The 27,645-nt window shown below is 51.0% G+C and overlaps 1 protein-coding gene across 3 annotated transcripts in view; it reads right to left on the bottom strand.

The window, feature by feature from the left end:
• Positions 1-27,645, bottom strand: part of LOC147115490 (rho guanine nucleotide exchange factor 26-like) — a 256,726-nt gene that overhangs the window by 99,473 nt on the left and 129,608 nt on the right. For 2 of the 3 annotated variants that reach the window (XM_085989755.1, XM_085989756.1), the window contains exons 7-10: positions 25,189-25,341; positions 22,074-22,203; positions 19,926-20,000; positions 2,163-2,252 (exon numbers count right to left, since the gene is read on the bottom strand). In XM_085989755.1, the coding sequence (XP_085845881.1) occupies positions 2,163-2,252; positions 19,926-20,000; positions 22,074-22,203; positions 25,189-25,341 (448 nt within the window). The remainder of the gene's footprint in view (positions 1-2,162; positions 2,253-19,925; positions 20,001-22,073; positions 22,204-25,188; positions 25,342-27,645) is intronic. The other variant, XM_085989758.1, reaches the window with a different exon arrangement.

Consider the following 27,645-nt stretch of genomic DNA (forward strand, 5'->3'; position numbering starts at 1 on the left):
ACATTCACCACACGGACTGCAGCGGTTCAAGAAGGCGGCTCACCACCACCTTCTCAAGGGCAATTAGGGATGGGCAATAAATGCTGGCCTTACCAGCGACGCCCACATCCCATAAACAAATTATAATTTAAAAAACAAAATCAAATATAATGAAGGCCCCGCAAAAGAAGGCGATCTTTGTCTTTTGGATGAGACGTTAAACCGAGGCCCTGTCTGCTCTCTCAGGTGGATATAAAAGATCCCGCAGCACTATTTCGAAGAAGAGCAGGGGAGTTATCCCCGGTGTCCTGGGCCAATATTTATCCCTCAACCAACATCACTAAAAAAAGATTATCTGGTCATAATCACATTGCTGTTAGTGGGAGCTTGCTGTGCGCAAGCTGGCTGCCACATTTCCTACATTACAGCAGTGACTCCACTTCAAAAGTACATCATTGGCTGTAATGTGCTTTGAGACGTCCTGAGGTCATGAAAGGCGCTATATAAATGCAAGTCTTTCGGAGGGTGCTTGGTCAAAGAGGTGGGCTTTAAGGAGGGTCTTAAAGGACATGAGGGAGGTGGAGAGGTCCAGGGAGGGAGTTTGAGAATGTGGGACCTAGGTGGCTGAAGGCATGGGGGCCAATCTGTGTTGGTGTTTATCTTCCACACAAATAGTCTTAATCCATTTGGCCACGCTGTTCCCCCATCTATTTATCCCCCTTTCTCATAGCCAGCTATCTGACATATTCTGAAACGTTGATATGGTCTCTGCTTCAATGCCCAACTCTGATAGTGGCTTCCACAGTCCCACCACCCTCTGTGCAAAAAGGTTATTTCTGCTCTCCATCTTAAATCTCTTATATTTCAGGGGGGCGGGCGGGGGGGGTTGGGAACTGGGTCGCACCCCATTTAGGGCGCTAACTTCGCCGGGGCGCTAGAAGTAGTTAGAAAAAGTTAGCGCCCCCGTGCCCGAAATTGAATGGTAGCGCCCCAAGCAGGAGGCGGGGCGCTACTGGAAGCGCTCCCCCCTCCCTCTTGGGGCGCTCCCATTGAATATCGCGGCGCTACATGCTGCAGCCCCACTCGCGTCAGCATGTAGCGCCGCGGTACTGCTGGCCTCCCTCCCCTGATTAAAGGGGAGGGGCCTAGTGCAGCGCGCACCAGGGCCCTGCTGGACCACTGGGGAGCGGGGTGCTGGGAAAAGAGCCCTGCCCTCAAGAGGAGGGCCGGGCTGAGTGATCACGGCTGGCACCCCGCAGGAGGAGGCGAGAGGGGGCAGGTGCTGGCAGGCAGCCCAAACAAAAATGGCCGCCCGGCATCTGCCCTTTAATTTCCGCCGCCCCGGTCACAAAAACGCCCCCCCTGACCCTTTCGGACATTGCGTCTGGCAGTAGGTCAGGGGGCGCGACCCAAGTTTGCAGCCGGGGCGCAGTTCTGCGGGGCGCTACCGCTAACCACCTGCTGAATTTCACGGGAGGCATTAGCAGCGTTGGGCTCGGGCGCTAGGTGCTTTGCGCCTCGTTAGTGCCCCCTCGGGGCGCTAACAGGAGGCGCAAAGCAACCGAATTTTTCCTCCTTAATCTTATATTGACGTCTTTCGGATGAGACGTTAAACCGAGGCCCCGTCTGCTCTCTCAAGTGGACATAAAAGATCCCACGGCACTATTTCTAAGAAGAGTGGCGGAGTTATCCCTGGTGTCCTGGACCAATATTTATCCCTCAAACAACATAACAAAAAAAAACAGATGATCTGGTCATTACCACATTGCTGTTTGTGGGAGCTTGCTGTGCGCAAATTGGCTGCAGCGTTTCCTACATTACAACAGTGACCACACTTCAAAAAGTACTTCATTGGCTGTAAAGCGCTTTGGGACGTCCGGTGGTTGTGAAAGGCGCTATATAAATGCAAGTCTTTCTTCCTTTTCTGTCCCTATGGCTTAGAGTCGTTGAATAATGGAATCAGCGACCACCTGCTCAATGGTAATTCATTCCAATCAGTTGGTTCATCCAAATAGGGAATTAGAAACTTGTGAATCAGAGAGCCATGGGTTGAAGGTGGGACAAAGAGGAAATATGGTCCAGAGCTGATTTAATTCAGGGGACTGGATGGAATGAATGGGCCTTTTGCATTCCTCACCTTCTTCTCAACTGCACCCAAAGACAGTGTAAAACACGTACAGTACCTTTATTTTGAACTCCAGCTGACTGTTGATGGTGTACATCATCTCCGTTCGTTCCATTCGCCTTGCCCCTTCGTTGCACTGACGCACCAGCTAACACAAAGCACAGGGTACAGGATTACTTCCTTCCACTGGCAGGACTCAACTTTAAGCATGGTAAGGTGACTGACATGAATCAGTCATTCATGAAAGAAAGACTTATGAAATAATACTGAGCGGCCTACGGGTGGCGCTGTCCAGGGAGAGTATAAATACTCGGGCACGGGCCCAGCTTGCGCAGGACATTCTTAACAGGAACTAGTGAAGGACACAACTAGACCTCCATGTTGTAAAACAGTTGATTAAAGCTTTGGTTAACGCTTAGACCAAGTGCCTAGTAGTTTCTTACGTCAGTGACCCTGTTCTTTTTATACATGACTAGCTGAAGTGCCCGGCGGTGCCGAGGCTTTTTCGAGGGAATGTTGTTGTTGGTAGAGAGAGAGAGAGCGACTGGGGGGAAGAGCGAGCGACTGGGGGGAAGAGAGAGAGCGACTGGGGGGAAGAGAGAGAGCGACTGGGGGGAAGAGAGGGAGGGGAGGGGTGGGGGGAAGAGAGGGAGGGGAGGGGAGGGAGGGGAGGGGAGGGGAAGGGAGGGCGGGGGAGGGGGGAGGGGGAGGGCGGGGAAGGGGGGGAGGGCGGGGGGAGGGGAGGGGGGAAGGAAGGGAGGGAGGGGGGAAGGGAGGGAGGGGGGGAAGGGAGGGCAGGGGAGGGGAAGGGAGGGAGGGGGGGAAGGGAGGGCAGGGGAGGGGAAGGGAGGGCGGGGGGGAAGGGAGGGCGGGAGGGAGGGAGGGCGGGGGAGGGGAGGGAGGGCGGCGGGCGCCCCCCCCGAGAGTCGCGCCCCCCCCCCCGGAGGTGAAGACCGCCGATTGCGCGCGCAGCAGGAGCTGAGACGCGGCGTCTCTCTCGGCCGACGGGCCCAGTTGCCAGGGCAACCGTGACGCTGACCAAGCCAGAGAGAGAGACGCCGCGTCTCAGCTGCTCCTGCTGCGCGCGCATCACCCCCCCCCCGAGGGTCGCGGCCTCCCCCCCCCGAGGGTCGCGGCCGCCCCCCCTCCCCCCGAGGTGAAGACCGCCGATTGCGCCCGTTGCCAGGGTAACGCTGGACGCTCAGCAAGCCCCGGCAGAGAGAGACGTCTCAGCTCCTGCTGCGCGCGCACCCTAGCGGCGCTGGGCTGAGGCTCGGCCCTCCAGCCTTCGAGTGGGGCCGGGAGGTGCCTAGCTCGGGCGTGGGTGCGGAGGAGACGCCGAGGCTTCTAGGCCTACCTGGAAAAACGGGGAAAGGTAGGAAAACTAATGAGATTAGATAAGTTAATTACTTTCTAAATCATTTTTTTTAAAAACAATATGTGTTTTAAAAGCAACGTTTTTTTTTAAGACGCAGAAAGCGGGAAAAAGAAAGGAAAAGTTTGGAATCAAGATGGCGGCGACTCACCTCGGTTCAGAACGATAAAGCCCGGCCACACGCGCACCGATTGGCCCGGCGGCACACGCCAGCAACCCGGCGTACGATTGGTCGAGCTCGAGGTCACTCTGTCGCTAATGAGCGGATAATGAGATGCTAATGAGCGGAATGTTGAAGGTTTTTGGGATACCGCGGGCGCAAATTTAGCCCGGCCGAAACGTAAATACGCTTAAAACCGTCTCGGAAGCGTAAGCTTTCTTTGGAGGTAACGCGCGCATAGGTACGCCCTGTAACTTTCGAGTGCATACCCGCAACGCACACGCGATGACAGACAGACAGATAGACAGATAGACAGACAGACAGATAGAAAGACAGAATGACAGAAGTACCGATTTATATATATAGATGTCAGTCCATTCATATTGTTGATATGTTTGACTGCTACCTACAGTGCTGAGGTACCAGCCGTGGCTCAGTGGGTAGCCCACTTGCCTCGGAGTCAGAATGTCGTGGATTCAAGTTCAACTCCAGAGACTTCAGCACATAATCCGGGCCGAAACTCCCAGTGCGGTGCTGAGGGAGCGCTGCAACTGTCGGAGGTGCAGTCTTTCGGATGAGATGTTAAACCGAGGCCCCATCTGCCCTCTCTCAGATGGACATAAAAGATCCTATGACGATTTGTAGAAGAGCAGGGGAGTTCTCCCCGGTGTCCTGGTCAATATTGATTCCTCAACCAACCTCTCTACTTGTCGTCTATCTCATGGCTGTTTGTGCACCAGTTAGCTGCCATGCTTGCCGACAAAATAACAGTGACTACGATTCAAAAGTGCTTCATTGGCTATTTAGCATTTTGGGTTATCCCGAATACATAAAAGGCACTGTATAATTGCACATTCTTTCTAAGTAAATGGCCTCTTCTAAGAATGCTTTTCTGAGAGACAAATTGGCATTCTGAATTTGCAGTTTGGGAGCCCAGTCACCCTCTGTGGAACTCCACTCCAACAAGAGTGAGAATCTTCAGAACAAGAGGGGAGAAAGTGGCTTTTATTCAAAAGATACCAGACACAAATTCAAAAATTTTTAGAGACAGGCGCGGCCGGTGAGGTGGTGGCGTCAGCTCCCAGTAACACATTCCCCAACTTACAAACTTGCGAAGATGTTCTCTGATAGGACACTGAGAGTCCATGCTGCATATTTCAAAATCCCACTGCTGAATGTGTGAAAAAAATCAGAGAATCATACAGCCCAGAATGACGCCACTCAACATCGTGCTGTGCCAGCTCTCCAATTAGGCCCACTCCCCTTGCTCTTTCCCCATAGCCCTGAAAATTTTTCCTTTTCCAAGTATCCATCCCAATCCCTTTTGAAAGTTACTATTGAATCTGCTTCCACCACCCTTTCAGGCAGCGCGTTCCAGATCATAACAACTCGCTACATAATAAAAAAAGGGTCTCCTCATCTCCCCTCTGGTCCGCTTGCTGTTGTGCAAGGGGGTGAAAGGTTACCGGGGGTAGGCGGGAATGTGGAGTAATCAGATCGGCCATGATCTTATTGAATGGCGGAGCAGGCTCGAGGGGCCTACTCCTGCTCCTAATTCGTATGTTCGTAATTGCCAATTTTGCAAATCCCACAGTAATCTCACACCCTGGCGGTTGTATATGACCGTGACACCAGAGTCGCAGGCCAGGAATCTAACATTACCTCTGACCCTGCCCTAGCCTCCTAGGGTTGCCAACTCTGGTTGGACATATTCCTGGAGGTATCATCACATGACCGCCTGCCTCCAACAGCCTTTCCCTCCATCTCCAATATTTATTTTATAGCTAACAAGCAAAAGTGTTCAAAGAAAATGAAAAAGGGAAAAAAATACACAAACGATGTTTTTTCTCCCGGGTTTTGCTGGCAGCAGTGTCCAGGAAATGAATCTCCGATTCCTGGAGACTCCAGGGCAATCCTGGAGGGTTGGCGACCCTACAGCTTCCTTGTGTGTGAGACACAAGACCTCGGAGGAAGAGGGTGGTGTAATTCCGAGTGCGTTCTCTGCCGGGGTGGAGCCTTGCTGGCGGTGAACTGGTGGAAGTCTATCTCCGTCTCCGGGCAGCGCTCGCGGGTAAGCGAAGCTCTGTGCCCGCACCACAGCTTCTCAAGACCAGCCCTCTTATCTGTGCTTTAAACTGATGTCCATCTGATGCAGAGAGAGAGACACCAGGGGGCTGGCATACAGTATGCAGACGACGTTTGCGTCTGCGCTCACTCGGAGGTCGAATTCCAAACCATCGTCAACACCTTCACCGAAGCGTACGAGAGCATGGGCCTTACACTAAACATCCGTAAGACAAAGGTCCTCTACCAACCTGCCCCTGCCACACAGTACTGCCCCCCGATTACCAAAATCCACGACAAGGCCTTGGACAATGTGGACCACTTTCTATACCTCGGGAGCCTACTGTCAACAAGGGCAGACATCGACGACGAAGTCCAACACCGCCTTCAGTGTGCCAGTGCAGCCTTCGGTCGCCTCAGGAAGAGAGTGTTTGAAGACCAGGACCTCAAACCCGGCACTAAGCTCATGGTCTACAGAGCGGCAGTGATACCCGCCCTGCTGTATGCCTCAGAGACATGGACCATGTAAAGCAGGCACCTCAAAGCACTGGAGAGGTACCACCAACGCTGCCTCCGCAAGATCCTGCAAATCCATTGGCAGGATAGGCGCACCAACGTCAGTGTTCTTGCTCAGGCCAACATCCCCAGCATCGAAGCTTTGACCACGCTCGATCAGCTCCGATGGACGGGTCACATTGTCCGCATGCCCAATACGAGACTCCCAAAACAAGCGCTCTACTCGGAGCTCCGGCACGGCAAGAGAGCCCCAGGTTGGCAGAGGAAACGCTTCAAGGACACCCTCAAAGCCTCCTTGAAAAAGTGTAACATCCCCACCGACACCTGTGAATCCCTGGCCCAAGACCGCACAAAGTGGAGGAGAAGCATCCGGGAAGGCGCCGAACACCTCAAGTCTCTTCGCCGGGAGCAAGCGGAAGCCAAGCGCAAACAGTGGAAGGAGCGCACGTCAACTGAAGCACCCCACCCACCCGTCCCTTCAACCACCGTCTGCCCCACCTGTGACAGAGACTGTAGGTCCCGCATTGGACTAATCAGTCTCCTGCGAACTAATTTTTAATGTGGAAGCAAGTCGTCCTCGGTTCCGAGGGATTGCCTAAGAAGGAGAAGAAGGATTTTGTGAATGGAGGCGGGTTGGAGGCGGGACTTCTGCTTGTCGTGTCAATGTCCCGCCTCCATCCTCGCCTGGCCAACCAGAGGGATTTTCCCGATTGAGCTTGTTAAGCCCGCCCTGTGGGCTCAGCAGGCCAATTAGGGAGCAAGTCACAGACAGAGCACATCAACGTCAGACGTGCTATCTGTCAAGACTTCTTGTAAGAAGAAATGACAGCGTTTGACAGCTCTGTGAAGCTGTCAAACACTGACATTTTCTTTAGTTTGATGAGTCTTTGAGGTGAGGACTCATCAAACATTGCAAATTTGGAAATTTCAGATGTCTGATGGATCGGAGGGTCCATCAGCCATTACCTGAAATTGACAAGCAGGATGTGGGCTCTCCCGATCCTCCGCGGCTAAAGGCTATGGAAGGAAAACAAGGTAAGTGAACACTTTTTTAAACTTATCACTCACCTTGCATACTTACCACTCCACACTTGCATCCATCACTCACCTCTACACCTTACTTCCAGGTGCCTTCGACCCCCGCAGACCTCCTCCACGTCTCCTCCAACCCGGTGGGGTTCTCCGAGGTCGGGAAGCCTTCAGCTGTGAAGGTAAAATGGCACTAATCCCTTTTTTCTGCCTGTTAACTACCTGTTAACAGGCAGTTAAAAGGATTAAATGCCTTTCCCACCTCCAGGAGACGGGACCCGAAGCTGCACATCTTTCCCGCCTCTTGGCAAAAGGGGATGGGGGCGGGTTTGCCATCCGCCCCCACTTTCTCCGCGTTTACCGGCTGTCTCGCCTCCATGCCCGCCTCCTCGGGGTTTGGAAAATCCAGCCCCAGCTATGCGTAGATACCGCAACTAGTGACAGAACAGAACTTCGCCCCAAGTTTTCCTTTAGAAGTAAAATCCTATTCCCCCCCACCCCCCCGCACCCCCCAAACTTTTCTCTCTACCTTTCTTGAAGGTGCTGGCTCACAGTTCCTCAGAGGTTAACGCCTCTGCAAGCATCATGCCCATTTGGCCTATCTTTATGTTCCGGGCCCCTCCTCACTACCAGGCCACTGGGGTTCAGATGGAGGCGACTCCCAACTTATCAAACAGCAGCCAAAAACGGAAGCGCACTACCAAATCGTCACAAAAGAACGTTGACCTTTTAAAACTGGTGGTCAACTCCCTCTTACTCTTTAAATAGACTATGTTATTGCGCTTGTGCAGGATGATGGACATACCAGTTTCACCTCCCTTGCCACTCCCTCAACACAGTCCCACTCAAAGTTGCTGCACCAGTCCTGCCACATCGTGACTTAATTTATAGCAGTGTGTGTAAGACGAGACCACAATTCCTTTCTAAAGAAAGAATTTATGGGTATTTATCTCTAAGTAGTGACATCACCTTTCTGTTATGAGAGCCACGAGCTTCACATTCTATTTTCAATAATGAACGCTCCTGACAACAGCCCTGACACATTCCACCACACCTCCCAACGTGGGTGGCTAAATTACATTTCAAGCAGTTGAATTTCTGGGCGTAACGCATCATTCGTGAAATCTAACCAGGCCCTTCAATTGAAGCTCATCACATGACCGGTGTGCCTGCAGCTAGCAAAACATCCGAAGGACATTCCTGCAGAATCATTCTTTAATATTTGCTCAGGGCCCGACTGGCTCTGTTTCCTGTAGGGATGCTTCATGTAGCACTGGCATCTGCTGGGCTATGTCATCGTCCGAGCGAGGGACCGCAAGAACGTGCGCATCTCCCCCGTGCCACGACAGGAGCCGACGACTGCTGGACAGACCACCGCCTAATCCGTTCTGTCATCTCCATCAATGTAGCCCCGAAAAAGCGGCGGCAACAGAAGCAATGCCGCAGGCAAATTAACGCTGGAGCACTCAAAGACCCCACTAAGAAAGCCCTATTCAGCCTGCACCTCACAGCCAACCTGATGACTCCCAGTGATGCAGAGACACAGAGGGCTCGATTTTCATTGGGCCGTTGAGGTGGGATTGGAGGCATGTGGGGGGTTAAAATCTCGAAATCGGGGAGCACGAACCCATCCCGCCTCCATGCCAGTTTCAAAGGAGGCGGATACCCGACCTGTGCTGGGACCCGCCTCCCCGAGGCGGGAAGGGGATTAGTGCCAATTAACTGCCTGTTAACAGGTGGTTAACAGGCAGTTTGTAGCCGAATCCCTATTTTTATTGATGAAGTGTGAGATTCCCGATGGCTCCAAACCACGCCAAGTTAGCGAGGCGGGCCGTCGGGCTGAAGGGCTTGGAGGGTTCGAGATGTCCGGTGTTCAGGTGAGTGATGGGTGCATCAGTGCAGAGGTAAGTGTGTTTGGTCTGTGTAAATGTAAAGAAGTTTTAATTACTTTTACTTACCTTTACAGCCTTCCTTCCTTCAGGCCTCGGGAGTCCCTCATCTCACCGGCACAGAAAGCAGAATGGCCGCGAGCTGTCAAAATCTGCAGCATTCAGCTTTCTGTTCCGGAGAGATCTCTAAATCATCCTGAGAGGAAGGAATTAATTAGAGTACAGATTGTCAGTGTTTGACAGCTTCAAACAGCTGTCAAACGCTGATATTTCATCTGTCAAAATCTCTTGACAGATGAAATGTCAATCTGTGATGTCACCTGTTGCCGGGTGGCCCTTAATTGGCCTGTTGAGCCCGCTGGGCGGGCTCAACAAGGTCAATCAAGTGAAAATCGCGTGGGTTGGCCACAACTCGATGGAGGCGGGACTACAACCCCGAAAGTTGTAGTCCCACCTCCTACACGCCTCCTCAATGAAAATCCAGCCCAGAGTGTCCACAGCGCCTGGTCTGAACTCAAGGCCTCCATAACCAGCACCTGTGAAGAGGCGCTCGGTCACTCGACCAGGAAATACCAAGACTGGTTCGACGAGAACGACCAGGAGATCGAGGAGCTAATAAGCCGCAAGCGCAAGGCATTCCTGATCTGGAAACAGCAACAGAACTCGAAAGCAAGAAAGCAGCTCTACAGACGCCTGAAGGCTGAGGATCAACAAAAAACCTGCGACCTAAAGACCAGATGGTGGGTGGAGAAAGCGCAGGAGATCCAGCAGCTAGCCGACAACCACGACGTGCGTGGATTCTTTAGCGCAGTCAAGTCCTCCTACAGCCCAAGCACCCAAGGTCCTACCCCACTGCGGGCCAAGAACGGCGAGGTACTCATCAAGGACAGGGAGGTAGTCAGTGCCCATTGGAAGAAGCACTTCAACGATCTCCTTAACTGAGACTCTGTCTTTGACGCGAGTGTCCTCAACTCCATCCCGCAGCATGCTACCCGCCACCACCTCAGCACAACCCCAGCCCGGCAAGAGGCTGAAAAGGCCATCCGACAAGAAGGCCTCAGGAGCAAATGGAATCCCCGCCGAGGCACTAAAGCATGGCAGAGAAGCACTACTGGTGCGAATTCATGAACTCATTTCTCTTATCTGGAAGGAGGAGAGCATGCCAGGGGGTCTCAGAGACGCCGTAATTGTGACCATCTTCAAGAAAGGTGACAAGTCCGATTGCGGTAATTACAGAGGCGTTTCCCAGCTGTCTGCCACAGGGAAAGTCATCACAAGAATCCTCCTCGATCGCCTTCTCCCAGTGGCCGAGGGGCTCCTCCCAGAGTCGCAATGCGGATTCCGCCCACTAAGGGGCACAATGGACAGGATCTTCACCGCGCGCCAATTACAAGAGAAATGCAGGAAACAGCACCAACCGCTGAACACGGCCTTCTTTGATTTCACAAAGGCCTTCGACCCTGTCAACCGTGAGGGATTATGGAGTGTCCTCCTCAAATTTGGCTGCCCTCAAAAGTTTGTCACCATCCTCTGCCTGCTTCACGACAACATGCAAGCCGTGATCCTGACCAACGGTTCCACCACAGACCCAATTCACGTACGAACCGGGGTCAAACAAGGCTGTGTCATCGCACCAATGCTCTTCTCTATCTTCCTTGCTGCAATGCTCATCTCACTCTCAGTAAGCTCCCCACTGGAGTGTGTGGTAAACCACTGTTATACCTGTCTGTATGTGTATGTGTATTCCACTAGGTACAGGTCTGGACATGCCTCGGCTGACTCCTCCCACTATTCCAGGTATATAAGTGACTACCTCCCAGTCCCTTAGTATTCTGGACGGGTCGACCACTCGAGACTAGACCTTCATTCTTTAGTTAATAAAAGCCTGGTTGTTACTCGCTTAACCTCAGTCTTTTGAGTAATTGATGGCGCATCAATTTTATTAACTAAATTTTTTATAATGGAGAAGATCCTCACACCAGCATGCCTGGACCTGGACAGTCGGGAAGCGGACGCTTCCACCAAGTTTGCCCACTGGCTCATGTGCTTCGAGGCATTCTTGACTGCCTCCACTGCGGTCGTAACGGATGCGAACAAACTGTCTGTCCTGATCTCCAAGGTGAACCACCGAGTGTACTCAGTCATCCGGGACGCGACCTCGTACACAGCCGCCCTCCAGCTCCTCAAGACCCAGTACACGCGCCCTGTGAACGAAGTTTACGCCAGGCACCTCCTGGGGAGTCACAAGCAACAACCTGGGGAATCGACTGAGGAATACCTCCAAGCACTGTCCGTGCTTGGCTGGGCCTGTGGGTGTAAGGCGGTAACGCCCACTAAGTACACGGAGGAACTGATCCGGGATGCCTTCGTAGCGGGCCACAGGTCCAACTACACCCGACAGCGACTGCTGGAGCAGAGTGACCTCACCCTCGACAAAGCCTCCGAAATCGCACTAACGCTGGACGCAGCCTACCGGGGCATGGATGCCTACTCCTCTGCACCGTGGACGCCGCGGGGAACGACAACCTGGGACACGGTAGGACAGCCCCATAGCACCGTGCCACCCCAGCCACAGCCCAACAACGGCCCAACCACCGCAGCAGTGTCCCAAAGCCAGACAGCAGTATCCCAAGGCCAGAAATGCTACTTCTGTGGCCAGGCCAAACACCCCAGAGCGCGCTGCCCGGCGAAGAATGCGACCTGCTCGGGCTGCGGGAAAAAGGGACACTACGCTAGCGTCTGCAAGGCCAAAGCCACCCCGAACGCCAGCAGCGCCGCGTGTGGGCCGTGCGAGCCGCCATCTTGGGCCCCCAACAGCGCCGCGTGTGGGCCGCGCGGGCCGCCATCTTGGGCCTCCCCAGCCATGTGCGAACCACCGCAGCAGCAGCCATCTTGGACGACTCCAGCCACATGGGAATCATGGACGCCGCCATCTTGGACACCAGCCGGGACGCAGCAGGCCGCCAACCCCCCCCCATCTGATACCCGCAGCGACACACCGACACCTACGCTGGCCTCTGTTACGCTGGACCAAACGAGACAGCACCAACTAGCTCGGTCCAAAATGGACGTTAAGGTAAACGGCCATGCAATAAACTGCCTTTTTGACTCCGGGAGCACAGAGAGCTTCATCCACCCCGACACGGTGCGGCGTTGCTCTCTCCCAGTCCTGCCTGCGCACCAGCGGATTTCTATGGCCGCCGAGTCCCAGTCAGCGGACATTGGCGGCTACTGCGTGGTGACACTAGTAGTAGACGGGACTGTGTTCAATAATTTTAAACTCCTGGTCCTGCCCCAACTTTGCGCTGCCGTTCTACTGGGGTTGGATTTCCAGTGCCACCTCAAAAGCGTTACGATGGCATACGGTGGCCCCCTCCCCCCACTCACAGTCCGCAGCCAGCAGCCTCCAAATTGCCCGCCGCGCACCAGATGCAACCTCTCCACACTCAGAGTCCCACCCCCCCCCCCACTGTTTGCTAACCTCACCCCCGACTGTAAGCCCATCGCCACAAAGAGCAGGCGATACAGTGCCGGGGACAGGGTTTTCATCAAAACCGAAGTGGAGCGGCTCCTGAAGGAGGGGATTATTGAGGGCAGCTCCAGCCCCTGGCAAGCCCAGGTTGTGGTCATTAAGACCGGCGAGAAACAACGCCTGGTCATCGACTACAGCCAAACAATAAACCGCTACACCCTGCTGGACGCCTACCCACTCCCCCGCATAGCTGACATGGTCAACCAGATCGCGCAGTACCGCGTCTTTTCGACCATTGACCTGAAATCAGCGTACCACCAGCTCCCCATCCGCCCCGAAGACCGCCAGTATACTGCTTTTGAGGCAAACGGCCGCCTCTATCACTTCCTTAGGGTTCCCTTTGGCGTTACCAACGGGGTCTCCGTCTTCCAAAGGGAGATGGACCGGATGGTCGATCAAAACGCGCTGCAGGCCACTTTCCCTTACCTAGACAATGTGACCATCTGCGGCCATGACTTGCAGGACCATGACGCAAACCTCGAGAAATTCCTCCGCACCGCCCAACTCCTGAACCTGACATATAACAAGGAGAAGTGCATATTCCGCACAGACCGCCTCGCCATCCTTGGCTGTGTTGTGGAACACGGGGTCATCGGTCCCGACCCGGACCGGATGCGTCCCCTTATGGAACTCCCACTGCCCCACTGCCTAAAAGCCCTGAAGAGGTGCCTAGGGTTTTTTTCCTACTACGCTCAGTGGGTCCCCTACTATGCAGATAAAGCCCGTCCGCTGATCAAATCCACCTCTTTTCCCCTGATGGCAGAGGCCCGCTTGGCCTTCCACCGTATCAAGGAGGACATTGCCAAAGCCACCATGCACGCAGTGGACGAATCCATCCCCTTCCAGGTGGAAAGCAATGAGTCCGACTTCGCTCTGGCCGCCACCCTTAATCAGGCGGGGAGACCTGTGGCATTCTTCTCACGAACCCTCCAGGGCCCGGAGACCAGACACTCCGCGGTCGAGAAGGAGGCCCAGGCTATTGTGGAGGCTGTGCGTCATTGGAGGCACTACCTGGCCGGAAAACGATTTACCCTGCTCACTGACCAGCGTTCAGTTGCTTTTATGTTCAACAACAAGCAGAGGGGCAAAATCAAAAATGACAAGATCTTGAGGTGGAGAATCGAACTTTCCACCTACAATTACGAGATCTTGTACCGGCCTGGGAAGCTAAATGAACCCCCAGATGCCCTATCGCGTGGCACCTGCGCCAGCGCGCAGATCGATAGGCTGAGGGCCCTCCACAATGACCTCTGCCACCCGGGGGTCACCAGGTTCTTCCACTTAATCAAGGCCCGCAACCTGCCTTACTCCATTGAGGAGGTCAGGACCATGACCAAGAACTGCCAAGTCTGTGCTGAGTGCAAACCGCACTTTTATAGACCAGACAGAGCCCACCTGATAAAAGCCACTCGCCCTTTCGAACGCCTGAGCGTCGATTTTAAAGGGCCTCTCCCCTCCTCCGACCGCAATGTGTACTTCCTCAACATCATTGACGAGTACTCCCGTTTCCCGTTCGCTATCCCCTGCCCGGACATGACCAGTGCCACGGTCATTAAATGTCTGAACAGCCTCTTCACCCTGTTCGGTTTCCCCAGCTATATCCATAGCGACCGGGGCTCATCGTTTATGAGTGACGAACTCCGCCAGTACCTGCTCGCTACGGGTATAGCCACAAGCAGGACCACCAGTTACAACCCCCGGGGGAACGGACAGGTGGAAAGAGAGAATGCAACAGTTTGGAAGGCCGCCCTACTAGCCTTAAAGTCTAGGGGCCTTCCGACCTCCCGCTGGCAGGAGGTGCTCCCCGATACGCTCCACTCGATTCGGTCACTGCTCTGCACTGCCACCAATGCCACCCCTCACGAGAAAATGTTTGTCTTCCCAAGGAAGTCCACATCGGGGACAGCGTTACCGCCATGGCTGACGTCCCCAGGGCCGGTACTACTGAGAAGACACGTGAGGACCCATAAAACGGACCCCCTGGTCGAGAGGGTCGACCTCCTCCACGCCAACCCCCAGTACGCTTACATTGCGTACCCGGACGGGCGGGAGGACACAGTCTCCATACGAGACCTCGCACCCTCGGGGACTGCTGTAACCCACTACCCATTACCACCCCCCCCCCCCCACGACACCCTCGGGGACCGCTGTAACCCACTACCCATTACCACCCCTCCCCACGACCCGATATCCAACCCCAGCAGCCGGCTCGCCTTGGACCGTCACCCATGAGGACTACACTCCAGTGCCCCAGCCTACACGGGACGCGACGCCGGAAGCTCCACCACCCCTGCCGTCGCCACGTCGATCACAGCGGCAGACAAGACCTCCGGAGAGACTCCAATACATGAACTTTTAAATACACTTCACCCCGCCGGACTCATTTTTAAACAAGGGGTGAATGTGGTAAACCACTGTTATACCTGTCTGTATGTGTATGTGTATTCCACTAGGTACAGGTCTGGACATGCCTCGGCTGACTCCTCCCACTATTCCAGGTATATAAGTGACTACCTCCCAGTCCCTTAGTATTCTGGACGGGTCGACCACTCGAGACTAGACCTTCATTCATTAGTTAATAAAAGCCTGGTTGTTACTCGCTTAACCTCAGTCTTTTGAGTAATTGATGGCGCATCAGAGTGGAACTAATTTACAGAACAAACGGGAAACTGTTCAACCTCCGTCGCCTCCAGCCCAGATCAAAGGTCATCCCATCCTCTGTTGTTGAATTACAGTATGCAGACGGCGCTTGCGTTTGCGCACACACGGGAGGTCGAACTCCAAATCATCGTCAACACCTTCACCAAAGCATACGAGAGCATGGGCCTTACACTAAACATCCGTAAAACAAAGGTCCTCTACCAACCTGCCCCCGCCACACAGTACTGCTTCCCGATCATCAAAATCCACGACAAGGCCTTGGACAACGTGTAACAATTTCCATACCTCGGGAGCCTACTGTCAACAAGGGCAGACATCGATGATGAAGTCCAACACCGCCTTCAGTGTGCCGGTGCAGCCTTCGGTCGCCTGAGGAAGAAAGTGTTTGAAGACCAGGACCTCAAACCCGGCACCAAGCTCATGGTCTACAGAGCAGTAGTGATACCCGCCCTCCTGTATGCCTCAGAGACATGAACCATTTACAACAGGCATCTCAAAGCACTGGAGAGGTACCACCAACGCTGCCTCGGCAAGATCCTGCAAATCCATTGGCAGGATAGGCACACCAATGTCAGTGTTCTCGCTCAGGCCAACATCCCCAGCATCGAAGCTTTGACCACATTCGATCAGCTCCGATGGGCGGGTCACATGGTCCGCATGCCCGATACGAGACTCCCAAAACAAGCGCTCTACTCGGAGCTCCAACCCGGCAAGAGAGCCCCAGGTGGGCAGAGGAAACGCTTCAAGGACACCCTCAAAGCCTCCTTGAAAAAGTGCAACATCCCCACCGACAGCTGGGAATCCCTGGCCCAAGACCGCACAAAGTGGAGGAGAAGCATCCGGGAAGGCGCCGAACACCTCGAGTCTCTTCACCGGGAGCAAGCGGAGGAGCGCACGTCAACCCAAGCACCTCACCCACCCACCCTTTCAACCACTGTCTGCCCCACCTGTGACAGAGACTGTAGGTCCCGCATCAGTCACCTGAGAACTCATTTTTAGTGTGGAAGCAAGTCATCCTCGGTTCCGTGGGACTGCCTAAGAAGGAGAGCTGCTTCATTTAGGACGACTCCTGCCCAAGAAGATAAACTGCCCATTTCCTTTGTGTGGCGCTATGGAGTCCAATTTGACATTGGCTATATTTGCCCATAATTCTTCAGAGTGTCTATTGAGACCATTGTGTCAGCCAATGAGTTGGAGGTGGGTGGAACCTATGGCAGGACTGACAACAAACAGAGTCTATTTAACCAGAGTCTCTATGAACTGCAGCAAACAGAACTCATGACCGAAACTACAGCAAAGTCTCCCAATAAAAGCAGGATGATTTCTCCATTAAAATGTAGCAAGTGGAGGATAGTCACATAATACAAGTTCTGTACCTAAAATCAAACCCAGTCACTTACAGCAGTGCGGACTCTGCACGTGATTGACGGGGCAATTACCCAATCATCCCCATTTCGGCCGGGACGTGTGGTGTCACTATATGCAGCCAATAGAGAATGGGCCTACCAAATAGGCAAGAAGGCAGGTCTTCCTATTGTTATGTTAAATGGGAATCGATGCCCTTCCTGTGTCGTGGGTTTAAGTCCCACTGCAGGGACTAGAGCACATAATCCAGGCTGACACTGCCAGTGCAGTACTGAGGGAGTGCTGCACTGTCAGAGGTGCCGTCTTTTGGATAAGACATTAAACCGAGGCCCGTCTGCCCTCTCAGGTGGACGTAAAAGATCCCATGGCACTATTTCAATAACAAAAGCAGCAGCTTGTATTTATATAGCGCCTTTAACATAGTAAAACGTCCCAAAGCACTTCGCAGGAGCGTTATAAAACAAAATTTGACACCGAACCACATAAGGAGAAATTAGGGTGGATGACCAAAAGCTTGGCAAAAGAGGTAGGTTTTAAAGAGCGTCTTAAAAGAGGAAAGAGAGGTGGAGAGGTTTAGGAAGGGAATTTCAGAACTTAGAGCCTTGGCAGCTGAAGGCTTGGCCGCCAATGGTGGAGCGATTAAAATCAGGCATGCTCAAGAGGCCAGAATTAGAGGAGCGCAGATATCTTGGCAGGTTGTGGGGCTGGAGGAGATTCCAGAGATAGGGAGCGGCGAGGCCATGAAGGGATTTGAAAACAAGGTTGAGAATTTGAAGAACAGCAGGTGAGTGTTCCCTGGTGTCCTGGGCCAATATTTATCCCTCAAACAACATTACTAAAAAAAACAGATCATCTGGTCATTATACAGTCATAGAGTTATACAGCACAGAAAGAGGCCCTTCGGCCCATCGCGTCCACGCCGGCCATCAAGCCCTGTCTAATCTAATCCCATTTTCCAGCATTTTGTCCGTAGCCTTGTATGCTATGGCATTTCATCCAAATGCTTCTTGAATGTTGTGAGGGTTCCTGCCTCTACCACCCTTTCAGGCAGTGAGTTCCAGATTTCAACCACCCACTGGGTGAAAAAGTTCTTCCTCAAATCCCCTCTAAACCTCCTGCCCCTTACCTTGAATCTATGCTCCCTTGTTATTGACCCCTCTACTGAGGGGAAAAGTTCCCTTCTATCTACCCTATCTATGCCCCTCATAATTTTGTACACCTCAATCAGGTCCTCCCTCAGCCTTCTCTGCTCCAAGGAAAACAACCCCAGCCTGTCCAGTCTTTCTTCATAGCTGAAGCGCTCCAACCCAGGTAACATCCTGGTAAATCTCTTCTGCACCCTCTCCAAAGCAATCACATCCTTCCTATAGTGTGGTGACCAGAACTGCACACAGTACTCCAGCTGTGGCCTTACCAGCGTTTTGAACAGCTCCATCATAACCTCCCTGCTCTTATATTCTATGCCTCGGCTAATGAAGGCAAGTATCCCATATGCCTTTTTAACCACCTTATCCACCTGTTCTGCTGCCTTCAGGGATCTATGTACATGCACACCAAGGTCCCTCTGATCCTCTGTCTTTCCTAGGGTCTTACCATTCATTGTGTATTCCCTTGCCTTGTTAGTCCGTCCAAAATGCATCACCTCACACTTTTCAGGGTTAAATTCCATTTGCCACTGCTCCGCCCATCTGACCAACCCATCTATATCGTCCTGTAGCCTGAGGCTTCCCTCCTCGCTATTTACCACTCCACCAATTTTCGTGTCATCTGCGAACTTACCTTTTACATTCACATCCAAATCATTAATGTAGACCACAAACAGCAAGGGACCCAGCACTGATCCCTGCGGTACCCCACTGGACACAGGCTTCCAGTCACAAAAACAACCTTCCACCATCACCCTCTGCCTTCTGCCACTAAGCCAGTTTTGGATCCAATGTGCCAAGGCACCCTGGATCCCATGGGCTCTTACCTTCCTGACCAGTCTCCTATGCGGGACTTTATCAAAAGCCTTACTGAAATCCATGTAAACCACATCCACTGCACTACCCTCATCCACACACCTAGTCACCCCCTCAAAAAATTCAATCAAATTGGTCAGACATGATCTTCCCTTGACAAAGCCATGCTGGCTATCCCTAATTAATCCTTGCCTCTCCAAGTGGAGACTAATTCTGTCCCTCAGAATTTTTTCCAATAATTTCCCTACCACTGATGTTAGGCTCACTGGCCTGTAATTCCCTGGTTTATCCCTGCTATCCTTCTTGAATAATGGTACTACGTTAGCTGTTCTCCAGTCCTCTGGCACATCCCCTGTGGCCAGAGAGGTTCTGAAAATTTGTGTCAGAGCTCCTGCAATCTCCTCCTTTGCCTCACATAGTAGCCTGGGACACAGCTCGTCCGGTCCTGGGGATTTATCCACTTTTAAGTCTGCTAAAACCGCTAGTACTTCCTCCCTCTCGATGCTAATATGTTCAAGTATATCACAGTCCCCCTGCCAGAGTTCTATGTCCACATCGTCCTTCTCCATAGTGAACACAGATGCAAAAAATTCATTTAAAACCCCACCTACATCATCTGGCTCTACACACAGCTTGCCACACTGGACCCGAATGGGCCCTACTCTTTCCCTAGTTATCCTCTTACCCTTAATATACTTATAAAACACCTTAGGATTTTCCTTTATTTTGTTCGCCAGTGTTATTTCATGGCCCCTCCTCGCTCTCCTAATTTCTTTTTTAAGTATCCCCCTGCACTTTTTATACTCCTTTAGGGCTTCCTCTGTCTTTAGTCCTTTGTATCTGCCAAAAGCCCCCCTTTTTTTCCTAATCCATTCTCGTATATCCCTTGACATCCAAGGTTCCCTGGGCTTGTTGGTCCCACCTTTGACCTTTACGGGAACATGTTGCCATTGTACTCTCTCAATTTCCTTTCTGAAAGACTCCCATTGCTCTGATGTGGATTTTCCTTCAAGTAGCTGATCCCAGTCCACATTGGCCAGATCCTGCCTTATCATATTAAAATCGGCCTTCCCCCAATTTAGAACCTTTATTTGCTGTTTGTAGAATAGACGGAGTAGGCAACTATTTTTTTTGAAGACTAATCTCAATGCTCTCGGTTATGAACACAGCACGTATAAAACACAGATGACCTTCCTGGTAATAAAAGGGCTGTTCCTATCTTAAGGCAACTGTTTTACAGGCTTACCATGAAACGATAAAGTTCCTCACCTTGCTAACTGCTTGCAATGCTTTCTTGGCACATTCATACTCGGGGGATTCCTTAGGTGTTTTCTGGCAAATGGTCTGTAAAGGAAAGTTCAGGGTATGACTCACGAGGCAAACTGTTGTCATTCTGAATGATCGCTGCGTTTCAAAAGCCGTATCTTAGGCCGGAAAATCAAAGACTAACAGATCATGAGATAATTATACATTAAGAGCGACATTCGGCCCATCAGAAAAAGCTACTGCCCCCGGCACCCTCTCCCACTTCAAGGTCCATTTGATTTTGAAATGGTTCCTGGCTTTTTGCCTCCACTGCTGCGTCTGGGAGTCCATTCAGGTGTTGACCACTATTTGTATGAAAAAGAACTTTCTGATATCAGTTCTAAACTTACATATAACTAGTTTCAACCTGTCCTACTCTCACAGATTTACCTCTTCCATGCTTATTACTCTCTTATACATCAGTGTAAATCTGATGTAAAGCCTTACTCAGACTTCAGTTGACTGTATCAAATTTTACCAAAGAAAGGTTTTTTTTAAAAAAAAGAACGAATTCTCAGGATGTGGGCCTCGCTGGCAAGGCCGGCATTTATTGCCCATCCCGAGTTGCCCTTGAGAAGGTGGTGGTGAGCCGCCTTCTCGAACCGCTGCAGTCCGTGTGGTGAAGGTGCTCTCACAGTGCTGTTAGGGAGGGAGTTCCAGGATTTTGACCCAGTGACGATGAAGGAAGAAGGTACAAATGTTTGTCCTTTGTGCTGGTTTGTTGTGGACTCTCATTACTTACAGTGGTAGCATCATCCTATTTTGCCTGGAGCTTCTTTAAAGTGGAGCAATCCACAATCATTATAGACTTGCATTCCTGAGAGCTGGGCATTGGGGTGGGAGGATTGTTAGGAATGATGGGAAGGCGGAGTTGGATGAGCAGATGAGCATTGATTCAGGAAAGAAAGAACAACAACTAGCATTTACATAGCGCCTTTAACGTAATAAATGTCTCAAGGCCCTTTACAGGAGCGTTAACAAACAAAATTTGACACCGAGCCACATAAGGAGATATTAGAGCAGATGGCCAAAAGCTTAGTCAAAGAGGTAGGTTTTAAGGAGCGTCTTAAAGGAGGAAAGAGCGGTAGAGAGACGGAGAGGCTTGGGCAGGGAATTCCAGAGCTTAGCAGCTGAAGGCACGGCCGCCAATGATTGTGCAATTAAAATCAGGGATGCGAAAGAGGCCAGATTTGGAGGGGTGCAAAGATCTCAGAGGGTTGTGGGGCTGGAGGAGGTTACATAGATAAGGAGGGGGCGAGGCCACGGAGGGATTTGAAAACAAGCATGAGAATTTTAAAATTGAGGCATTGCTGGACTGGGAGCCAATGTAGGTCAGCGAGCACGGGGGTGATGGGTGAATGGGACTTGGACACGGACAGCAGAGTTTTGGATGACCTTAAGTTTATGGAGGTTGGAATTTGGGAGTCCGATCAGGAGTGAAAGAAATCCAGGAGCCCCTCTCCCATCGAGTGTAGGTAGGGTGTGCGGGGAGAAAGGGAGGAGGAGGAGGCACCACATGTCAGGGGAGTAAAACATTACACTGAAAGAGGCCAAATTAGTGGATGTCCTGGCCAAACCATAAATCCAATCCTGCAGAATTTATCCACTTCCACAAAACGTTCAGTCAGGTAACCGCTATGGAGGAACTGTTTGGAAAAAGATCATAGGAACAGGAGGAGACCATTCAGCCCCTCGAGCCTGTTCCGCCATTCAATGAGATCATGGCTGATCTGTAGCTTAACTCCACCTACCCACTTTGATTCCATAACCTTTAACATCCTTACCTAACAAAAAACGATCAATCTCAGTTTTGACATTTTCAATTGACCCCCAGCCTCAACAGCTTTTTGGGGGAGAGAGTTCCAGATTTCCACCACCCTTTGTGTCAAGAAGTGCTTCCCGACATCACCCCTGAACGGCCTGGCTCTAATTTTAAGGTTATGCTGGAGGTTATCTCGTTCTTCAGATAGGAGCAGGCTTCAAACAAATATCATGAGGGGGATGGGTGGAGTGAAGAAGACACAGGCTCATGAATATGCTTCCCCCCCCCCACCCCCCCCCCCACAGACTTTCCATTTAATTAAGGCAGAGAATATTTCAGATGGCTCTTACATCCATCAGCAGAGGCAGCCGGGTGACTCGCTGCATTGGGAGAATGAGGAACGATATCATGGGCAGGTTCCGGCATTCGGGATGGGCTTCAATCTTTGTCAGGATTTCTTTAAAGCTTGGATTTGTATTTCTGGAGAAGGGGGAAAAAAACCCAGTTACAATTGTGAAGAGAATGGAGGGCTCAGCATGGCAATGGCATGAAAACACATCTCAAATTAAAAACGGAACAATCATATTTCAATGTAAAAATGTGAGAAGTCACACACCAGGTTATAGTCCAACAGCTTTATTTGAAATCACAAGCTTTCGGAGCGCTGCTCCTTCATCAGGTGAAGTCCTGGTGTGTGACTTCTCACATTTGTCCACCCCAGTCCAACACCGGCATCTCCACATCAATGTTCACCACTCCATTCCCACTCGGACCTCACCGTCCTTGGCCTCTTGTACTGTTCCACGGAAGCTCAGTGTAAGCTCGAGGAACAGCACCTCATCTTCCGATTAGGCACTCTGCAGCCTTCCGGACTCAATATCGAGTTCAACAATTTCAGATCATAAGCTCGGCCCCCATTTCATTTTCTCTTGTAATTGTTCCACTCCTTTCCCCCCGCCCCCCCCCCTTTCTTTTTGTTTCTCTCTCACACTTGGCAGCTATCTTTTGCCCTGCCAGTACACTTTACACCTAATCGCAGCCTATTACCATCTCGTCTAGCTACTAATCTCTTTTACTTCTTTTGTTTCTTTTATTCTTTTGTCCGATCGCAGCCCTGCCTTCGATCTTGTTTCTTTTCTTTCCAGTTTTGAAGAAGGGTTCGACCCGAAACGTCAACTCAAATTTCTCTCCACGGATGTTGCCTGACCTGCTGAGTTTTTCCAGCATTTTCTGTTGTTATTTCGGATTTCCAACATCTGCAGTATTTTGCTATCATACCAATGTAAAAATGGTATTCATTGCGTTGAAATACTCAATTCTTGGAGGGCTTTCTGCTGCTATGTAGCCTGTGTAAATCTAAGTCTATTTGAGTCACACACCAATCTGTTGATCAATCTGTAGCCATATTTACGACTGTCTGTCAAAGTTGAGTTGTAACCAGGACTGTTAACATGAAGGAAATGTTAGGAATGAGACTTGTCACATCGAGTGGGTCAGCTCACAAACCCGCTTAAACACATGGAGGTAGCTTTTCCTGGTCTGGCTCCTGGATATGTTGGATCGCTTGGCCACAGGTGAAAGCAGGAAAATTGGTATGGGGTGGACTGCACACCCGTAAAAGGAGCCCGCCTCATTTTCTACCCATTGACATGAATAGGCGGAAGATCAGGCGGGCTCCCTTACAACAGTTTGCCCCTCCGCAACCGATTTTCCTATTCGCTGTGCCCAGATGATCCAATATGCCCCTGTGCCAGACCAGAAAACTCAGCAGCCTTTGTCATTTTCCCAAGTGACATGTGTCAAATAAGAAATAGGAGCAGGCCCTTCGAGCCTGCTCCGCCATTCAATAAGATCATGGCTGATTTTCTACCTCATCTCCACTTTCCTGCACTATCCCCATATCCCTTGATTCCCTTAATATTCAAAAATCTATTGATCTCTGAGTTGAATATACTCAATGACTGAGCCTCCACAGCCCTCTGGGGCAGAGAATTACAAAGATTCATCACCCTCTGAGTGAAGAAATTTCTCCTCATCTCAGTCGTAAATGGCCGACCCCTTATTCTGAGACTGCGACCCCTGGTTCTAGACTCCCCAGCCAGGGGAAACATCCTCCCTGCATCCACCCTGTCAAGCCCTGTAAGAATTTTGTATGTTCTCATTCTTCTAAACGCTAGAGAATATAGGCCTAGTTTACTCAATCTCTCCTCATAGGACAATCCCCCATCCCAGGAACCAGTCTGGTGAACCTTCATTGCACTCTCTCCCCGGGCTCTCGCTGTACCCAGATGATCCAATATGCCCCTGTGCCAGACCAGAAAACTGGGTCACGCTTGCAAAGTGAACTGAGTGTCCGTTACTCCTCCTGAGTGAAACTTGACCACTCTGGTCATTCCTCTTTCAGTCGGCTAATAATTCTTCCCAGGTGGTACGGTAGCATAGTGGTAATGTCATTGGGCTAACAATCCAGAGGCCTGGACTAATAATCCAACGAGACGTGAGTTCAAATCCCACCACGGCATTTGGGGAATTTAAATTCATTTAATTATATTAAATCTGGAATAAAATGCTAGTATCAGTAACAGTGAATCATTTACCAAAACTACTGGAATGTCATAATAAACCCATCTGGTTCACCAATGTCCTTTAGGAGGAGGAAATCTGCCGTCCTTACCCGGTCTGGCCAATATGTGACTCCAGCTAATGTGGTTGACTCTTAACTGCCCTCTGACATGGCCTAGCAAGCCACTCGGTTGTATGAAAAACGGCAGCGATTCAGGAAGGCAGCTCACCACCACCTTCTTAAGGGCAATCAGGGATGGGCAATAAATTCTGGCCTTGCCATCGCTGCCCACATCCCATGAATGGAAAAAAAAGCAACCCCCATCCCATCAACCTCCCCCCCCCCATAGATTCCAGTCAGCTTCACTACATCTTGAACTCAACAGATATAAACTCCCTCAACTCAATCCAAATAGACGCTACTTCACCCAACAGCCACACGCTCACTCCATTCTACCCAAGGGATGTGAGCTCCCTTACTTCAGTCCCAATAGACTCGAAATCCATCCATTCTACCCAACATATCTGAGCTTTCTCCATTCTATCCCAGCACACAAGCTCCCTCCATTCTATCCCAACAGACTCAGGCTCACTCCACCTTCCTCCACTCTATCCCAATAGACTCAGGCGTCCTCCACTCTATCCCAAATAACGACAGTTCTTCAATGACCCAGCGACGATGAAGAAACGGCGATTTATGTCTGTTGGGCGAGTGTGTGACTTTGAGGGGAACTTGGAGGTGATGGTGCTCCCATGCACCAGTGTGACACTTCCACTTTCCATGCCAACTCTCCTTATGGGCTCAGCTATATAATGACGATTAGTTTCTTTAGTAAATACTACGGTGCATTAACCAAAGAGGTACTGGCCTCACAACACAGACAGGACTCTCGACATACTCACAGGAGTTTCTGAAGCGTACGCTGCTGGTAGACCTCATTCGAGCAGTATGTCACGTAGGGGTCAAAGGTGGATGTGGCGTGCTTCTCCACAATGTCGCTGATATCGGGTATCACAACGTTCTGTTGGTGCCTGGCTTCAAGTTCCTTGAAGAACCTGTCGAAGCAACGCAACGAAAGACCTCAAATCCAGGTATTGAGTGGCTTTCTTATCTCTATTGTAAACTCATTAAACCGACATGCCTGCATCAGTGTAAGCCCCATTCCTGCCCCCCATTTAACCACCACTTCCGCCCCCATTTAATAGACACTCTCGCACCACCACCCCCCCCACCCCACACCGCCCTCCCCTCCCCCACCCGCCCCCACCAACCCACCCCACCATTTCCAGTCTCAATTGGGACAACTCAATCTTCAGTCGCTGATGATATTTCTGGCCTCTGGTATTAAATGGGAAAACATGGACTGAGGTCCCAGAGAGCGGCAGGGAATGTGTCCAGAACTGTGGCCCTGACTGCTCAGATCATCCTGAGTAAAACGAAAGACAATTTGATATAGTGAGCCAAGATGGGACTGAAGATCGGAAGAACACAGCAATTGGACTGCCTCTCGCAGCACTGCACCGAATTCTAATTTAGGTGTCAGCCATTGGTCAGTGGTGGCACTTATTCTGCCTGAGACAGCGACGGCGGGAATGTTCCTTGACAACAACATTACATTTGACCCCGATGCCCCCCATGGTTGAATTGCCTCTGATGATGGCTGTCTGGTCTTGTGTCTAACGATTGGCTACTTATATCCCCTCTAATTTAAATCTGTGGCCCTTCTTTATTGTATAACGAGTGCAATTATGTGCCAGAAATGAATGTTAATATTTCAGTAAACTTCAAACTCTGTTTTAAAGAACAAAAATGAACCTGAACGGCTGGCTTCTTTTCTTTCTCTGTTTCTTTTATGCTGTGACATCCTGATAGATCATTCAGTAATGTGCCAATAACAGTAGCTATCAAGGTGATCAACATGGAGACAAGACGGATTAAAATTTAAGGTCATTGGCAAAAGAACCAGAGGGAAGATGAGGAGAATGTTTTTTTAATGCAGCGAGTTGTTGTGATCTGGAATGCGCTGCCTGAAAGGGCGGTGGAAGCAGATTCAATAGTAACTTTCAAAAGGGAATTGGATAAATACTTGAAGGGGAAAAATTGCAGGGCTCTGGGGGAAGAGCGGGGGAGTGGGACTAATTGGATCGCTCTTTCAAAGAGCCGGCACGGGCTCGATGGGCCGAATGGCCTCCTTCTGTGCTGTATGATTCTAATTAAAGCTGAGCTTCAAACTGAAAAGTCAATTTTCCTGAACTGTTTCAAAGCGTTTGTTAAACTCCGCTAAAGGACTGCCTGTGGTTGAGGCCGATTTTCTTCCATCTACAGCTCAATCTGCACGTGCTCCATCAATAACCTCCTGCTCAATCTGCACGTGCTCCATCAATAACCTCCTGTTCAATCTGCACGTGCTCCATCAATAACCTCCTGTTCAACAGCAAATGGTTACAAGGAATTAAACTCAGTGCCCCGAAATTCCGGGCATCCCGCTCCACCATTGGAACAGAAGTCCAAATCACAGGGAGAGAGAGTCATTAACATACGAGATGGCGGGGGGTGGGGGGCAGCCTGTGTCTGTAAAGGCTCCTTCAGAGGCACCTGCCCCGACAGCTGGGAGGTAAATCATGTTACTCCCAGGCCAGACCCAGGGCCTAGGAAGGGCGGAAGACAAACTGAAGCAAACATTTTTCAAAGCACTCGTGTGGAACTATATGGGCTACGGCGGCCTAGAGTGTCCTGGAGTCTCCAGAAATTAAAGACTGATCTCCCGGGCACTGCTTTCAGCAACTCTGGAGAAAAAAATTACAGGAAACTCTTTATTATCCGGCAACAACGGGACCGGCGTGGTGCCGGTTTATCAAAAAGTCCGGATTACAGAGAGGTATAGTTTAAAAGGTACGAGAGCCCCGTACACAGCAACAAATCCAGGCTTCCCTGTTGCTTAGCAACATGTGCAGGAACTCCGGCCACAGACCAAGCGTCCCTGTTGCTTAGCAACAAGTGCATGAACCCCAGTTACACAGCCACAGATCCAGGAACTGCCACTAACATGAAGTAAAACTTACCTGAACCTACTCCTGAATTTTGCCGGTTAACAGAGAGTTTCCTTTTTGGGCCGTTTAAAAAAAATATATATATATTTCCCCCCCATTTACTTTGAACACTTTTGCTTCTCAGTTATACAAATATTGAAGGTGGGGGTGGAGGAAGGCTGTTCGACCGAAAGTCAAGAATCGTCCATTTGGGTAACAGAGAATCGGCTTGCCTTCCAATTGGTGCGGGGAAGCGCGAAGATGGGCGTGTCGGGCGACCAATGGCAATTGGCGGCGAGAGGGTCATGTGATGATGCCTCCAGGAATAAG

Source organism: Somniosus microcephalus, chromosome 6 (assembly GCF_052327205.1).
Source record: "Somniosus microcephalus isolate GS21.2 chromosome 6, FLI_Smic_1.0, whole genome shotgun sequence".
In the NCBI taxonomy this organism is placed as follows: domain Eukaryota; kingdom Metazoa; phylum Chordata; class Chondrichthyes; order Squaliformes; family Somniosidae; genus Somniosus; species Somniosus microcephalus.